This window comes from Heptranchias perlo, chromosome 44, assembly GCF_035084215.1.
Source record: "Heptranchias perlo isolate sHepPer1 chromosome 44, sHepPer1.hap1, whole genome shotgun sequence".
NCBI lineage: Eukaryota > Metazoa > Chordata > Chondrichthyes > Hexanchiformes > Hexanchidae > Heptranchias > Heptranchias perlo.
Window position 1 is genome coordinate 1,616,767 of NC_090368.1, and position 19,051 is coordinate 1,635,817.

The 19,051-nt window shown below is 43.1% G+C and overlaps 1 protein-coding gene across 2 annotated transcripts in view; it reads right to left on the reverse strand.

The window, feature by feature from the left end:
- Nucleotides 1-19,051, reverse strand: part of ash1l (ash1 (absent, small, or homeotic)-like (Drosophila)) — a 181,377-nt gene that overhangs the window by 107,104 nt on the left and 55,222 nt on the right. For both annotated transcript variants that reach the window (XM_067975852.1, XM_067975851.1), the window contains exon 3: nt 5,354-9,488. In XM_067975852.1, coding sequence (XP_067831953.1) covers nt 5,354-9,488 — 4,135 coding nt within the window. The remainder of the gene's footprint in view (nt 1-5,353; nt 9,489-19,051) is intronic.

A 19,051-nucleotide genomic window follows, 5' to 3' on the forward strand; every position in this document is an offset into this window, starting at 1 on the left:
CCATTCAATCAACATGCAGATGGTCTGTGGTACAGAACATAATGGCCAAAGTATGCAGAATGATTCTGACCTGCCGCACTCTGAATTGAACTACAACATGACCATGCCACAGCTGTGAAGAACTCCAAGGGTCTAAACCAGAAGATGAGGCAGCTATTGCACAGGAGATTAGGGACAATTTCATGTCTATCCTTTTCAGTTTGGGGACTTTTAGGTGCCATGGTGAGAAACACCGTAACACTTGTCTGCCTAGTACCAAATATGCATATGGATGAATCATACCAATCATGTACCCATAGGGAAATTTCACAGACTTATACACATGACTGTTGGATGCAATAAATTATCTGCCAAAATGCAGCTCATCTCTCTCCTTTTGTTACACCACCAACCATTCCCATTACCCGAACTTGTTACCGCCCTAGGCCTCATAGAGTCATAGAGTTATACAGCACGGATAGAGGCCCTTCGGCCCATTGTGTCCGCGCCGGCCATCAGCCCTGTCTACTCTAATCCCATATTCCAGCATTTGGTCCGTAGCCTTGTATGCTATGGCATTTCAAGTGCTCATCCAAATGCTTCTTGAATGTTGTGAGGGTTCCTGCCTCCACAACCCTTTCAGGCAGTGAGTTCCAGACTCCAACCACCCTCTGGGTGAAAAAGTTCTTTCTCAAATCCCCTCTAAACCTCCTGCCTTTTACCTTGAATAAATCTCATTGGAACAAAGAGAATTTCGAGAGGAATGTGTGCTCATTGAGCATACTTTGCCGTCTTTATCTACAGCCTTATGTGCCTGATAGTTGGAAGGCCAGTTTCTGCTTCAGTACAATATCCATGTCATGAAAATGCTTCCCGACATCGAGCTAGTATTGATGACCTCCTCACAGGGCTGCTATCTGGTGCATGGATTTTGTGGGCGGGGAGGAAGTTAAGGACGTGAGCTGACCCGAATAATGCTGCTCTCTTGATCAGTACCTCATCCACAATGATGTGGCATCTCAGTGCAAGTGAAACAGACTTTGCTCCAAAGTTTCTGATCAGTCCAATTGGATTAGTGACCAGCTTGTTTTATATAGGGGGGGCCAAAGGCTCATTTCCTGCTCGTTAAAGCACTAAATGAGATAATTTTGGCTCCACAGCAATTGACTAGCTAAACTACATGAACAGCCGATATTGACAGGGCTGTCAGGAGACTGCAATGTTCCCATTTTCATAAATCGTACATACAATTCCCCCATTAAAAGCTCTAATAGCCCACAGGTAGAAAATCTACCCCAGGAAGACTGAAATTCCATGATTCAGCTTCTTTATTGAGTTACTCTGGCAACATAGGCTATGGGAGGTAACACATGGCCCACAGCAGCTCCACTAACTTTAATGTGAGTGGGCACTTCAAATGGAGCTGGGGGCGGAGTTGACATCACCCAACCCCAAAAATTCCTCTGGCAGCTAATGCAGGATTAGCTAGTGGGAGCATTTTATAGCCCCTCCACCAGGGTTGGCCAGCTTCAGATATGTTTCCAGGCCAGTCCAAGGTACCAATCCCCATTAAAGTCAATGGAGATGTTCCAGGATATGCATCAAACCTTCCATAGCCTAGATTCCCGTGATGTCCCGGCAGGGAAGCAGAGTTGCAAAAACGCCCTTCTCCACAAGGGTAAAAATATGTAAAATCAATTACTAATTAAGAGTTACTACAAATTAATTTTACTGTAAAATTTGTCGAAATGAAATACTGCACTCAAGTCCAAGTTGAATCTGAGCCATTCTTCTTGCATTACCCGATGAGCTTGCCCTTTGGAAAATGCTACATTTAATATCAACCACTGCCTCATTTTCCTAAAACTCATACTGGAGAAGCTGACCCTTATAAATCACACAACAGCACATTCTGCTGTGACATCAAGATGACCTCCAACAGCCTCCTGCATAATTCCAGTGGTACTTTTGACTGTCCCAGAAGCATAAAATGGTAGAGTAGAAATAGGCTGTGATTTAATTTCCAGGTTCAAGTGACTTCATCAAGTGAATCAAAGATCAGATTACAACCTTTAGTATCTACACACCTGTCAAGTATTTTTGATATATACAAACACACAAGTTATTTAGCTATATTTGCACTCAGGATTTAAAAAGTTTCACATCAATCTCAAAGAACATAAAAAGTTAAAGAACAGGAACAGGTTATTAAGTTGAACAAGCCTGTCCCTTTTTGATGGATTCACCCAAACTACTGTACCTGGCTTCTCCTGACATCCCTCACCTCTTCAGAAATACCTCCGGAATCCATTTGTGAATAATAATGTCTCTTAGGCCCCACCCCAGAGATGAATGGTCAATAGTCACTGCTGCATGCAGAAATTCTGGAGCCCTAAGTCTGTAGGTACTAGTGACTCAATAGAAGCACCATATATCTTTGTCATACAAAACTCCCATTTAACAATGATCTGCCAAACAAGATAACTACATTTGCAATGGAGTAATACCCCCAAAATTCAGCTGGCCTAGCGAATAATTAATACATGCTCCCTGCACGGTGTTCTGAAGTGCAGGAAGCTTCTTATGCATGGATTTGCTTCAGAAAACAGATGGTACAGCAGATAAATCGTGCTTCCATTATATTGGTGAAGCAGCGTGTTTTCTTTCCCAATACAGACAAGTGACTTGTATCAGCTACTGGCCCTGTGATCGACTAACCAAGTACTACAAGTCAGAGTACTACACAAGTCACAGGACAGCAGCAGGGGTTGACTTGCCTTCCTCTGCTTGGTGTCAGGCAACCTTCCTCCAATGAGACCTTAACATGAGGCAAATGGTAGAGGGAAACAAGTCAACACCGTGTGCAAAAAGACCTTTGAGCACCACCTCTAATAATCATTATCAAGAATAAAGAAAAACTACCCCAAAGGGCTGTGGATGCTCATTCGTTGAGTATATTCAAGGCTGAGAGATAAGATTTTTGGACTCTAGGGGAATCAAGAGATATGGGGATCGGGTGGGAAAGTGGAGTTGAGGTTGAAAATCAGCCACGATCTCATTGAATGGTGGAGCAGGCTCGAGGAGCCGTATGGCTTACTCCTGCTCCTATTTCTTACGTTCTTAAGGAATAGCACAACACGAATATCACATTTCATAAAATGTAAAACCATAACATCCAAACATTCCTACTTAGTGTACACATGATGCCACAGAAGTATTCTATTTCACCTAAGCAACATACTACTCTGCTTTGAAACACCTTCAGTACATGGGTCTATGCATGAACAAATACTGTGCAATTCCCAGTTACCACATTGTTTTTTATTCGTTCATGGGATGTGGGCGTTGCTGGCGAGGATAGTTTGGAAACATTTTTGGGAGTGATCTTAGTTTTGAATGAAGTTTGAGACTATAGGGAAGAGTTTACTCCAAAAGCTAACATGTAGAAGGATAGTATAACAATTGTTGTTAAAGATAGGGAATACATTAAATAAAAAGAATGTATGTTACATCTTTAACACAGTAAAAGCCCTTTGCATCTGTAACTTCTGTTCATCTGATATAAAATTAAAGCAATTATGTAAAACAATTTCTAGTGACCCTGGGATATCTAAAGGAGATTACAAATAAAAATCCATCCCATAATACTCAATTACCATATTACTAAAGTTACAAGTCCAAACCAACGAAGAACCTCTCATACATCTGCATTTCACCTCCTCCTTTACTTTGCATAAAGTGGTGTTAAGGAAAAGGTGACAGCACAGATCAGGACACTGATAAGGTGTCACCACTGGTTGTTGGACAAAACACTGGGAAGAATGAAGGAAAATAATCAGCATACTCAGTTCACAGGGGAATTAATTTTGGAAAAGAAAGTACAATGTACAGGCATCGCACAATTGTACTGAACTGACAAAACAACACAGAAACAGGAGTAGGCCATTCAGCCCCTTAAGCGTGTTCCTCCATTCAATTAGATCATTGTAAACAATTTTACAACACCAAGTTATAGTCCAGCAATTTTATTTTAAATTCACAAGCTTTCGGAGACTTCCTCCTTCCTCAGGTAAATGTTAGATCATGGTTGATCTGTATCTTAACTCTACGCACCTTTGACCCAGATCCCTTGATAGATACCCCTACCTAACAAAAATCTAGCGATCTCAGTCTTGAAAGCTTCAATTGCCCCAGAATCCACAGACTTTTGTGGGGAGGGGGGGGGGGGGGGGGGGGAGAAAGAGAAAGAGGGTTCCAGGTTTCTACTACCCTTTGTGTGAAAAAGTGCTTCCTGATTTCACTCTTGAATGGCCTGGTCCCAAAGATTATGCCCTCTTGTTCAGGATTCCCCACGAGGAAACAGATTCTCCATATCTACCCTTTAACATTTTAAACACCTCGATCAGATCATCCCTCAACCATCGAAACTCAAGGCAATACAAACTAAGCCAGGTGTATGTAACCTGTCCTCATAATTTAACACTTTATCCCCTAGTATCTGTACTACTCCCTTCAAGGCTAATATATCCTTCCTGAGATGCGGTGCACAGAACTGAACGCAGCACTCCAAATGGGGTCTGACCAAGGCACTGTGCAACTGAAGCATATCTTCCTCCCCTTTGTATTCCAGTCAACAAATGATGGAGTTCACCTGTGAATTGATATCACATCTCTGTTCCAGGTTACTACCCAAGGTGGGAGTATCACAATATACCTTTTTGAATCATGTAATTGTACAATACAAACAGCAATCAAGACACTGCAAAATCATAAACCTCATCACATCTGTGAAACAAACAACCTTCATTCAAGTACAAAGGCTTCTAATGGCCTTCCATCAATCTGCAGTCCTTCTAACTTCTGGGCTTAATTGCTCCTGAATTCTGGTTGAAAACAATCACACGAAGCCAGCTGTGAGCAATGTGCATTTTTTTTTACAATTAGAAAACTTCATGTGTAATAGGATTTGAACAAAACAACCTTGGAGGTTACAAATAAAATACTTTTAAGCAAATAACAAACACTTCGAAGTGTTTTTATAAAGTATGATGGGCATGCATCAATATTAACTGCGTTCTCAGCTCCTTCTTCATGAAACTTCATTCAGCTATGTAACTCATGCAACTGAATTGATGCTGCCCAAACAGGTAAATGGCTGTGTATCACACCAGAACCGCAGTTTGCCAATATTGCGGCTGCCAGGTTTTACTGGGCTAACCCTAATTTTGGGAGTCACCCATCTCTGAGGCAATTACCGCATGAAATCAGGCTCAGCTCTAAAATCAGAAAGTTTAAATAATAGATGCCACAATATCAAAACATCTTCAAACAGAGGATTTTTTTTTTCTCTTACGTGTTCCCCATATATTCCTACCTGGTGGTGTCTGGGAAGTTCTTTCACTGGAAGGTGGCCTGTCCCTCCTTATTAACCTGCTCGGCATGCTGTCCTGTGTGGCGAGAAGTTCAGGACTGTCAGACTGCTTCTTCCGCCCCATACCATTAGAGAGTTTGCTAGGCTTGTAGCTTCCTATTGCACTTGTAAACAGATTGGTATGTTCTTCACTGATGCTCGACTCTGAACTGGGCATGTATCGTCCTGAACATGATCCCACTGAGCCATCCGTACAGTCTATTTGGAGAGGAGTCTGCAATCCTACAGATATGGAACCATGCTCTGTTGAGTCCCTTCGGGCCCATTGATCTCCTCTACTTAGTAAGCCTTTTGATGATGTCAAGTGGGTGTATGGCATATGGCATCTGTGTTTATCTTTGTGTTTATGCCTTTCTGACATAGCTTCCTTCCCATACGTATACCGTCGTAACAATGAAGGATTAACCGTTAAGCCGTCCACAGGTGGTGCATTTTGTTCGGAGGAACGATGCTCCCGGTGCTTGTGTCGATGCTTATGCTTATGTTCGTGCATCCAACTATAAGCCATTTCTGCTGGGATGCTGGCATAAGTGCCCATGGATAGGAGTGAGGTCCGACTGCCAGCTAAGAAGGCCTCTGGTCTGAGAAGTCTGTGTTTCTTTTTGTGGTACTTGTTGGGGTTCAGGAGCAGGTGACCAGTATGCATGTATGAGGGAGGTGGCATTGTACTACTCAAGGAGGGGGGAGGAGGAGGGGGAGGTGGGTAAAGTGTTGGAGGATACCGTGCATAATAACCCAATCCCAGAGGGCCTGCTGAAACTGGGGTTGGAGAGTAAGGCATACTGTATGAAGGAAAGAACCCACCATTTGCAAGGGGAAAACCCAGGCTGTGGACAAAAGGGACTTCAGCCATTGCGTCTCGCATTTTCGGAGGCCTTCCCCTCTTCTTCTTCAATTCAGGCTTTCGGACATAGTGCATAGGGTCGAAAGGGAAAGGTGGATGTGTGTAGAAGCTGCCAAAGTTGATTCGAAAGATAGAAGGAAGGATGTCTCTTGGGATGTAGTGATGACTTCTGTGAGTTATTCTCAATTCGCTCAACCTAGTTATTAGCTCCTCCAATTCAGCTAGAAAATTGGGGTCTTGCTTGCTCCGCAGCTGCAAATACTTCTTTTTCCGTTTCCTTTTCTGCCGCTTAAGCTTGTCATAGCTAAGATAATCATGTGTTCTGCGTTTGCACTTGTGTTTGTGTTTCTCTTTCAGTCCAGTTAGGACAGCTGCACTCTCAGGAGGCATAATGGAGACATGGTCAAAGGAGTACCTTCGCTTCCTTGATCCACAGAACTTCTCAGCTCTATCTGATGTGCTGTTATTGTCTGTTCCGATGCCACTGTCACTCGGGATGGTCTCCTCACTGTGCGACTCACTGATAGGTGAAGGGGTGGCCTCCTTCAGTGATGTCAACTCGCACAAATGAGACGGGGAGTTTGGCAGCAATGTTGGAGGCGAAAGTTTCCTGCGTCCTTTGGAGGCTTTCCGCATTGCGAGCGTCTGCACCACATTGCCTTTACTTCCATGCAAGTGCAAGTTTGGCACTGGGGTAGGTTCAATAAACCCAGCATCACTGCTGACAGGACTCTGACTTCCACTCACTCCTGATGACTGGGAATAAGTTGGCGAAGGCAGGACATCTGGAACATTTGCAGTTGTTGACTGCGTGAAGTTTGGCAGCACTTGCCCTAGTGTTGTGGTGGATGTTGGCGGTGATGGCTTATTATCGATAGACAGTGTGCTACTTATATACGGACCATCTAACGATATTTTGGGTTTTCTGCCCCTTTTCTTTCCTATGTAAATAGTTCCTTTTTTACTAACGTTAATTTGCTGGCCTAACTTGGAGCCAAAGGTGGCAGAGAGAGTTGAGACAGTACTACTCAGTTTCGATTGCACTTTCCCTTTATTACTAGATCCACTTGCACTCAAAAGGATCTGGTTCAAAAGCTTTTTCCTTTTCAGTGTTTTCATTTTGTTGATCTTTTTGATAAATTTCTTGTCTAAAAGTGTTTTCATCAATTGCCTCTTCCCTTTCTTGGTGGATTTTGAATCGGTTTCACTCCCCAATTCAAAGTCGTCACCGGGGGTCATTTTTTGCGCAGGCTCTACTGGCTTAATCTTCACCTCACTCATTTCAAGACCCCTGTGCTGTGCAGCTTCTGCTTCAGTCTCCCCCATACTATCGGTGACAGTTAATGGTGCGGAAAGCAGTGCAGTTGGTGTTACAGCTTTGGCTGCGGGCATCAACTGCTTTTTAGGTCTGCCCCGCCTCCGTTTTCCAGGAAGAGAGGCCACAAAAGTTTTACTGGGCACAATTTCAGTTTCTGGTTGAAGTATAGGAGGCTCTTTCTCTCTAATAAATTCTTTAGTCTTTGACATCACAGGAAGTACTTTGGAAGCAGGAATCTTTAAAGTCCTACGTGGAGGCTCTTCAAGTTGTGGCATAGGGTCAGGTTTTGCTCTGCCTCTTTTAGATTTATGAATATTTAAAGTACCACTTAATGACTGGGAGTCTTGTGAAGCATTTTTAGAGACTTTCTCTTCGTGGTGAGCTTGCAGAGATATAAAATGTCTCCCACCCTCAGTTTTCTGGGGTAACGGTGGAGAAATGCAAGCCTTAGTTAACTTTGGCAGTCGAGGCTTAACAATTTTAGTTTCAGTTAAAACTGGCGAAAATCCTGCGTTCCTGATCATTTGAGCCTGGTCAGTATGAATTTTTTGTTCTGTTCTATATGTGGCAGTTTTCAATAGCCCTGATGGTACTATTGGTGAACCCAAACACTCACCAAAAGCAGCAACAGTACTGCTTGCAACCACTTTCATTCTGGGTCTCTTCCCTTTCCTTTTGTTTACAGGTTTTAGTTGGAGAGTAGAATTAGGGACTGGGCAGTTCTGGTACGCTCTTTGCAGTTGTTGATGTGCCACTTTCAGTGTGCTAGGCTTGAGTGAGGATTTGTTATTTAGGAGGCTTTTGAAGCTAGCCACTGCACTGCTGGCAGAATTCAGAGAGTCAGTTTTAGGCACTGGAGAACATCCCAACTCACGATTCCCCCCAGTTAGCTGAGTGAAAGCCTTCATGCTGTCCAAGCGGGGTGGCTGCAAACTGCTTTCATTTGTGCGTTCAGCTGTCACAGATTCTGCATTGAAACTGTGAGTGTGGAGTTTGAAGCCAAAGTGAAGGTGTGGGCTGCTTGATACCGGTTGACTTTCAACTGTTGGTTTGCTGTCCAACTCTGAAATTACCAATACTGGGTCAGTTTCTATCTGGATGGAAGTGGGCTGAGAAGGAGAAAAAGCAGTATTCCTGTTTAACGAAGCTGCAGGTCCTGCTGGTGAAGGTGCAGAGAGGGCCCCTTCCACCCCTGCACCACTGGTGGACCTCCTCCCATAGACGTCAGTGCTAGTTGCAGTTCTATGGTCTGTTGAAGTGCAATTTGTTGTAGGTTGCTTATCTAGTTTCGGGATCATGTGCTCTGCCTTCTCTGTAGAAGAAGGCCGGTCGTGCCGAGGTGAGATTCCTTCACTACACAATGCTGCATCATGCCCTGGAGATTCTTGCCTTACTGATGCTTTTTCTAGAACAGAGTCCTTATTCATTTGTGTTAAAACAGTCTTGCCACAAGTTTTACTGTTGGCAATGTCCTTTGTAGATTGCGGAGCCTCCTGTTCGGTCAAGTTCACATTCTTGTAATCTATGTAGGTTGGAGTGCTCAAGTGCTCCTTAACTGAGCTGGCAGCAGCAAGGCTAGCTTTCAGCTGGCCCAAATCTTTGTTCGTCACCATTCCATTGCCAACCCCTTGCTTCCTAAGCTTAGTTCTGGAAGATTTTGATACAGGACAGGTATTTTTTAGCGTTGCTGATTTTTCAATCAAAGATGCTTCGCCATTCATTTGTCCTTGTTCCTTTGCGTCAGCATTTCTGGTGCTCCCCATGCTACACATAGCAGCTTTACAACATTCAGACTGTTCCAAACTTGAAGAAAGGGGGTTTTTCGTCTCTCCTCCTGTCTGTAGATATCGACTTTCCTCCACAGAAGAATCAATGGTCTTCATTTCCTCACTTTTCTTGTGCAACTTCAGGGAACCCTGTGTTTTTTGTAAAATGAAAAGAAAACATCACACAAGGTTCTTAATCCAGTAAAAAATTGTAAAAACAAAAAAAGGAGCACATCCATCTTGTTCACCTATAAAATACATTCAGAAATGTCAACAATATGGCATTTTCTGCTAACTAATGCCATCCCTTTTTAAAATCCCGTTAATTCTTGGCTGCACCATCAACTTTCCTGAAAAAATGATCATTCTTTCCTCATCAAAGGACTGATTCTGGACATACAGAATGGAATGGCTAAGACACAAACTGTGATCTCAGGTGGAATCAAAAGCAATACTGGACAATATATTTAAAGTTCTAAATGATAAATAAAACGCCTTAAATTTAGAATTTTCATAAAGGACAATCGCAGCTAACAATATTGGTTAGCGATTCTCTTAAACGTAACTTACAAATCTGAAATTTCATTACTCGACTTCGAGTCAGAATATGATTTATTTCTACCATCCACTGCTAACTTAGGACTTGATTTTATTTTTAAAACAATTTCTGTAATTTTGTATGCAAAGGAAAAGGAAATTAACAGTGAAGGCAACATATAAAACAAGTTAAAGGTAGGAAGATCGAAGCCACTGTCCTTGGCCTCCTTGCCACTAACTCCAACCCCCTCCCCGGCCACTATTCTCAGGCCGAACCAGACAGTTCCCAACCTCCTGAGTCCTATTTGACCCTGAACTGGGCTTCCGATCTCACATCCTCTCCATCACAAAGACCACCTACTTCGATCTCCGTAACATTGGCCGTCTCTGCCCCTGCCTCAGCAAAACTGCTGCTGAAACTCTCATCCATTTCTGTATCGCTTCCAGACATGACTATTCCAATGCTCTCCTGACTGGCTTCCCATTCTTCAAACTCCGTAAACTTCAGCTCATTCAGAAATGTAATGCCCATATCCTAACCTACACTAACTCCCGCTCACCCATCATCTCTGTTCTGACCTGTATTGGCTCCGCATTCGCCAATGCTACGAATTTAAAATTTTCATCCTCATGCTTTTAAGTGCCTTAATGGCCTCATCTCGCCTCAGCTTTGTGACCTCCTCCAGATCTACAATCCCGCTCAGAGCTTTGTGTTCCTCCGAATCCGATCTCGTGCTCTCTAATTCGTAATATCAGGTGAAGAGTACGCACAAACTTCTACCAAACAGAATAATTACCGTTCCAAATTCCCATACGTGCTTTATCAAAGCTTCGTAACAAAATAATATTTCTGTTGCATAGCAGATACTACCACAACATATTCCACAGCACCAAAATAGTTAGCCTAAAAAAAGAGAAACATTTGCTGAACAAGCAGCCACATTGTAAAAATAGCTTAAAAACCCACCATGGATTTGGCAGCAGGCCTATAAAAATCCAGACAAATGTCTGTGGCAGGTACACCTTCAATTTAGACAACTGAAATGATCTTTCTGCACCGGGGGCATTTCATATGTTCAGTGCGATTATGTCCGCTAACGCTTTTTATCGTCATACCTTTCTTTCAAAAATTGAATGGCAGCACATTGGCTAAAATGCTCGCTTCTCAACTCTGTGGTTATGAAATCTAACATTATCTTGCCAAATTCAGCTGAAAAAATTATTATAAGTTTGTGGACCCAAGGGTGAATGGTGTTGCTCAGTTCAAGGGTTTGTCTAGTATTCTAAATTGACAGTCCCAACCTTTTAGTATTACACAGTTAATTAGCTATGTATACAGTAGCATGAGTCTAGTAATCAGCAATGCAGTATTTCAATTTCGCCCACAAGCTGCTGTGCATTTCCAAATTAGTTTGTTTAGTTGTATACAAAATAGTCCTTGAGCTAGGTGCCTTCCCAGGAAGAGGAGCAATAGGGGAGAAAAGGTCACATCTTACATAGTCGCGCTTATCACCAAACAACACTAGCAGTGACCTGGTGAAAAGTCAGCTGCTAGTCTAAAAAAATAGAATATGGTGGAAATACACAGCCCAGTCAGCTTCTTAAGAAAAAAACAGGTTAATATTTCATATTCTCGTGTTCAAATCATCCCATGGCCTTGCCCCTCCCTATCTCTGTAACCCCTCCAGCCCCACAACCTTAATTGCCCAGGTATGTCCTGTCCACAAAAAGCAGGACAAATTCAATCCGGCCAATTACCGCCCCATCAGTCTACTCTCAATCATCAGCAAAGATGGAAGGTGTCGTCGACAGTGCTATCAAGCGGCACTTACTCACAAAATAACCTGCTCACCGATGCTTAGTTTGGGTTTCACCAGGCCCACTTGGCTCCAGACCTCATTACAGCCTTGGTCCAAACACGGACAAAAGAGCTGAATTCCAGAGGTGAGTCGAGAGTGACTGCCTTTGACATCAAGGCAGCATTTGACCAAGTGTGGTATCAAAGAGCCCTAGTAAAATTGAAGTCAATGGGAATTAGGGGAAAACTCTCCAGTGGCTGGAGTCATACCTAGCACAAAGGAAGATGGTAGTGGTTGATGGAGGCCAATCATCTCAGCCCCAGGGCATTGCTGCAGGAGTTCCTCAGGGCAGTGTCCTAGGCCCAATCATCTTCAGCTGCTTCATCAATGACCTTCCCTCCATCATAAGGTCAGAAATGGGGATGTTCACTGATGACTGCACAGTGTTCAGTTCCATTCGCAACCCCTCAAATAATGAAGCAGTCCGAGCCCGCATGCAGCAAGACCTGGACAACATCCAGGCTTGGGCTGATAAGCAGCAAGTAACATTCGCGCCAGACAAGTGCCAGGCAATGACCATCTCCAACAAGAGAGAGTCTAACTACCTCTCCTTGACATTCAACGGCATTACCATCGTCGAATCCCCCACCATCAACATCCTGGGGGTCACCATTGACCAGAAACTTAACTGGACCAGTCACAAAAATACTGTGACTACAAGAGCCGGTCAGAGGCTGGGTATTCTACGGCAAGTGACTCACCTCCTGACTCCCCAAAGCCTTTCCACCATCGACAAAGCACAAGTCAGGAGCGTGATGGAATATTCTCCACTTGCCCGGATGAGTGCAGCTCCAACAACACTCAAGAAGCTCGACACCATCCAGGACAAAGCAGACAGTTTGACTGGCACCCCATCCACCACCCTAAACATTCACTCCCTTCACCACCGGCGCACTGTGGCTGCAGTGTGTACCATCTACAGGATGCACTGCAGCAACTCGCCAAGGCTTCTTCGACAGCACCTCCCAAACCCGCGACCTCTGCCACCTAGAAGGACAAGGGCAGCAGGCACGTGGGAACACCATCAACTGAACGTTCCCCTCCAAATCACACACCACCCCGACTTGGAAATTTATCGCCGTTCCTTCATCGTCGCTGGGTCAAAATCCTGGAATTCCCTACCTAACACCACTGTGGGAGAACCGTCACCACACGGACTGCAGCGGTTCAAGAACGCGGCTCACCACCACCTTCTCAAGGGCAATTATGGATGGGCAATAAATGCTGGCCTTGCCAACGACGCCCACATCCCATAAACAAATTTTAAAAAACCCTCAAGAACTCTGTGTTCCTCCGACTCTGGCTTCCTGCAGATCCCCCAATCCCTTCGCCCCACCACTGGCGGCTGTGCCTTCAGCCGGCTAGGCTCTAAGCTCTGAAATTCCATCCTTAAACCTCTCCATCTCTCTCTCCTCCTTCAAGACCTTCCTTAAAACCTATCTTTTTGACCAAGCTTTTTGTCACCCGTCCTAATATCCCCTTCTTTGGCTCGGTGTCAATTTTTGCTCCTGTGAAGCACCTTGGGGCATTTTACTACATTAAAAATGCTATATAAATGCAAGTTATTGTTTGGATGGATACCATCAGAACTGACAAAGGGTTTCCACCTGCTACGTTAACCTGTCTTTTTTTTTCCCCAGATGCTGATAGACTTGCTATGTATATCCAGCATTTCCAAAGAGTTGTTTAGGTTTCTCGAGAGATGTTTCTGAGGGTTGGGAACATGTAATCATGGTCCCTTAGAACTTGCTTCATAGCAGGAGTGTGCTTACCTTTTGAGCTGGAGGCCAGACACACATGCCAGAAACCATGAGTGGGCCACACACAATTATGCAATAATGCAAGCCCCATAGACAAAAGTGAGACCTCTCCTTTCTTCCTATTTTCCCCCCCTCCCATTGCCTCCATCTTTCCCCTTGTCTGAAGCCTAGTTCTTTCATTCTTGCTCTTTCGCGATCTTCCTAACCTTCCATTCTTGGTTTTTCTCTCTATCGATTGGCAGGTGCTTTGTGGGCCGGTTCAAAGGAGATGGATGGATTGGTAACTGTGTAGGAAAATGTGCAACAGCCCAGGGATAAAGCGACATGGTCAGAGTCACAAAGGATGACATTGGTGACTTTGAACAAGGTGGCATGAGTGCTGCGGGCAGGGGGAAGCAGACGGAAAGGAATCAAACAGGGAACTATAGGAGTGTTGAGTACAGAGCAATGCACAATGTATTTAAGGTAATTACAGAGGAAAGGGGAGGATAGAGATGGAAGTGATAGTTGGAAAGGGTGGGTTTCTGAGGAGGTAACAGCAATTATGAAAGGAAGGGGAACGATGTCTGTGCAAAGTGAGCCATTAACCATGGTAGTGAACACTAGGGCAAGGAAAGATAGTCAAGAAATAAGGGTTGGTTAGTAAGGGAGCACAAAATGGGTCATACCAAAAATGGGCTTGGTTGGGATTGAGTAGAAGAGGTGCAGAGTGATAAGGGATCAGAGCTGGGGAGGTGCCTGAAATGTGGAAGGAGATGGGGGGAGAAGTTGTAGAGTGATAAAGGGTCAGGGCTGGGGATGTTGAGGGAAGAGGAAGTGGAGGCAGCTGCATAGATGGCTCACTTTTGATACAAGTCCATAAGCTCCTCACATGGCACTGGAAGTGAGGAAGGAGGAGGCAAGGATGGTTGGAGGAGGTTCTTGGACATTGAAGAGTGTGGGATTCATATCCCGCACCCCCTCAGGATGATCCTGGAGTAGCAATGAGAGGCACAATCTTGCTTGAGTTGGAGGACCCAGTCAGTCACACATGCCGATAATAAACTCCCATAAACGTACAGTAACTGATTTTTCTCCCACAATGTGTATTAAGTTACAACAGCACAGTCTGTTTTGCATTTTTACAGGTGCATAGTGCTACAGCTGAACAATGCCCATTTTGTGAATTTGTAGCTGAGTGGTGGTAAATTGTCCAACTATGCAGAATGGTGAGTAAGCAGTTATCCCATTCAGAGCAACCGCTTCAGTTTGAGTTAGACCTGAGAACCAGAGATTCACATCAGGGCTAGTATAAAGGCCTGATTGAAATCTCTGCTTCTCTATTGTGACAAAGTACAACGCAGAGCTCAAAATTAAAGCTAGCAGAACCATGGGACACAGGATCAGCAGTTAAAAAAAAAATTTGCAAGACACAATTAAAACCATAGGTCCACCGACTAAAAATATACGCGAGTGCCTTAGGCAGATGATTTGTAAAAAACTGCCATAAGTTGTTCCGACATGTGGCAACACACTGGAGTACATGTAAGTTGACCTTGGAAATGCATTAACTGCTTCACTCTGCAGATTGCACCATCACTGGTCAATTCTTGGTCTAGTACCTGTATTCGCTTCAATTTGTGATTGTGCAGGCAATTTCATACTAGCAAGCACATGAATTGGATCTGGGAAGCCATTAGCATAAATCCTGGGAGATCATCTTTAGTTTGGATCAGCCCACTTCGAACTCTTATCGGCTGTAATATAAATAGGTCATTATTAGAAATAAGGAAGTGGAATTTTGTGAACTGATGCAGAGAATGGCTGGAAAAGGAAGTTACCGATTTTCCTTCTATGAAAACAACTTAAAAATTTGCTGTCATAAAAACACGTAACGTCACCAAAGCTTCTGCTACCTTTGGCTTTAGCATCATGTCCGGTCATCAAACTGCTTCCTTCTGACTAGGCGGGCGAGACCATTTGATCACTGACTTCGCCAAATGGAACTGACCCATACAGACCAGGAAGGCTATAGACTTGATCCCAGGTCTTCGCTGGGTGAACTCTCAACCAGTATAAAAGTTCCATAATGTCATAGTGTCGCTAATCTGCGACATTATGTATAGATAGGGGGTAAAAAAGAATTGGACTGAATTGCAATACCATACAGTCAAATAGCTTGATGACACACACACAGATCATACGGTTAAAGGCCACTCAAGTGAGGTACCTAGAACAGGCCTCCCCTCTGTGGAGCTGTACTCCAGCACGAGTTAGCATCCTGAAGAGTGAAAATTGACAAAGTCAAATTCTGCTGCAGCACGATGCTCCAAATATTTTCCAGTGACACTCACCCGACATCCCAAAAAAAGACATCTTTAGTTCAGTCAAGGATGACCTCAGGATTCCCTCCCAGTTTTTGCTGTATTTCTGAAGCTGTCTGAATTCTATAAATGCTGAATATCAGGTAAAAGCAGAAAACCTTTGGGGAGGGGGGTAAGGTAGTAGGAACACTACTACAGTCCTCAAATTGGTCAGTTATAAATTGTAGACAACTGACATGGGAAATCTGACACTTCAATAAAAGACTTCAGTATTAAGCCAGTTTTGCTGTTCCCACGATCATGCTGACCCCTGCAGTTAATTGACACCATACTTGTATTGAAGAAATTGTGAATGTACAAGCCAAGCTGCTAACAACAAACTAGATACACTGAGGGGCTGGAGACAAAGAGAGAGTGCCCTTGGGTCTTGGACCCTATAGAAATCTGGCAAGACCCATAGCACAAACATTTACTATGCTGAGGCCACCAACTTTACAGCATTCACATTCGTTGACTAGTAGCGGACATTCAACATACATACACTGAAGTATTTACATTAAAATATCTCAATTCTTAGACAAAAAGAAGACATGCCTATGGAGGTATTTGCCTTTGTCTGATCATGAAAACCTTTGAGGAACTGAGCAAAATTCATTGGGACAGGGAAAATAGAATAAGTAGTGTTTACTGGATTGTTAGAAAGTTTTTTTAAAAAAAAATCAAAATTATTGATTTTTTTTTATTAGTTGAGCACCAGTAACCACACATACAGATAGAATCTTATGTTGGATACTGTCCTTTCACTTCCGGGACTTGGATTTAAATCTAGCCCAGACTGATAGGATAGAAATTTATCTTTTCTGGGTAAAGGGGTTCTGGTGAAATGTAAATCCAGTTCTTAGTAAGTGTTAATTCACAACATAGAGTGCCTGTAATTTAGCACCAACTGGGAATCTTACTCCGGAAGGCCACAAGATTCCCTGATGTAAGAAACAGAAATTTACACGGTGCAGTGCTGTTCTCAAACTGAGGTTAAGGAACATTATTGGAGTAGAGCAGAAGGAGCAGTTTTTAAACTCTGTATCTACCCCAAGGTTTGTGCCAACAGGAATAGTTAATGAGGCAATGCACATTCACAATGCTTATCAGCTGCCATTAATTTTATGTTGACCTAGCTGGGTCTCGTGACCCGATAAGATAGTTGACCAAAATTCTTTCAGCGACTGGTACATGATCTTTAAGGATTTAAACTCTGATCTGCATTCCTAATATTCAGTGCTTTACTCAATCTGCTCAGGTATTTATAAAGCAAGCAGTCATGACAGCATTTTCACCTGCCTCAGTTGAAAAATACTTAAAATGTGTAAGTACTGTACATCCAGTTGTAGTAGAAACATTCCAGTGATCAATGTTTCCACTTGTGTGACCATATAACCAAGGGACATTGTCCAGTACCACTAGCACTTCACACACTTTCACTGTGAAATTAAGTAAACCACAGCATCAAGACTTGATCCTGTATACCTTTACCCATTAACCTATTCTTAAATATACTCCACTTAAACACAAACAGCAATTTGTGGCTACAGTGCATTTAACTTTCCTTTAAATTTGAGGGTAAAAATGCTTGTATTTTTCTTCATATTCCCTTGTCTCCCAGGCCATGTGCCAACTGTTTCCAAGATCCCCATTCCTTACCTTGGAGGATGCACCTGGCTTGAGTTTGGTACCTCATTCAAAAACAGCTACTATAAAAGCAGCATTCCACCGCTCTACAGCACCATAACTTGGAGCACCAACATGCCAGCCTATGATTCTTTAACCCTTTCAACTGTATACATTAAAAGAAAATCTGCGAACTAATAATGTTCAAACATGCTTCAGATAGTGTTTAATGATCTCAACATAGAGTAGCATTGGAATCCTTAATTGTTACGTGTTACCGATCAACACAAGAGTCAATTGTCTCTATATAGGTGGTAGACAGATCTAATTAGAAAGTTATGTGGGTGGGAAATAAACATTTGGCATCAGGCTGGAAAAGTTCACTTGCCAACTTACTGGGGTCAGATTTTCAGTCTTTGCTCAAAAACATCAACTCAGTGGCTAGCAAATGACATCACTCCACTGCCACCCCGCAAAACTTCTTTCTCTACTTTCTTCCTTTATTTGATCCAACAATTAAATAACAACATGCATTTATATAGCAGTTCAGACTTAACTACCTTATGCAGAGGGTGGTCAATGTATGAAATGGGACTTCCAATGGAGGCACCAGGGACTGATTGTATCAACAAATTAAACAGAAAGCTGGATAATTACCTGAAAAAAAACTGATGAGTAGTATTACAGATATTGTGGGATATGATATTTCCTAGACACTAGGGCCGGCCAGATGGGCCCCAGTGGTCTTTTCTGGTCCTGTAAGCATATTTTTTTTTTAAAAAACGACAGTTTTATGTAGGGCAGGATTAGGCTCATGATGCCCTCCAACATAAAACAGTCTACAGACATTCACTGTTTAAGAACACACGTGAAGAGTAGCCATTTGGGAAAGGCTGCCAGCACCCATAGAATCATACTCCGGTGAACATCTGCACTTTCAGGAGAGAAATAAATACACCTTGTGCTATGAACTATTAAACACAAATTTTAGTTAAAAAGCTGCTGAACCTCCCCAATGAATTTCTGGTCGTAGCCCCCAGAGCTAACAACAATCATGGGACACAGCAAGAGGGAAAGAGAACTTGATACATATGAGTTTTCACAAGGCACAGCAAGTCAAGTTCATGGTGCCAGGATGAGTAAAATCAGTCAACTAAAAAACTCAGTATATGCTCTTTGCTGATTTGATCTGTCACTTCACATCCTATAAATGTAACTCCTGCCCCCGTCACTTTGCATATGAACCCTTACTCTGTGGCAGTTACAAACCACACAAACAAATCCCTTTATGAAATTACATCAATGCCTTGTAATCACTGTCAAGTATTCATTATTTTCTATATAATTTCAGGGGTGTGACAAAGTTCTGTGCATTCCACTGGACTTGAAAGCTAAAATTTCAGCTTTTAAAATCTCCTTCCCTAAACATGATTTTGTTTTCGCTGTCAGTTGTCATAAGCAGAGATTCGAAGGCTTCACTGGGACATGGCAACAAAGCCTCAAAGCTGAAAACACTGCCTTTCTAAGTTAAAGGACCACCAAATACTGCCCAGTGGAAAGGCAAAATTAATGGTTGGCATAACCTCATC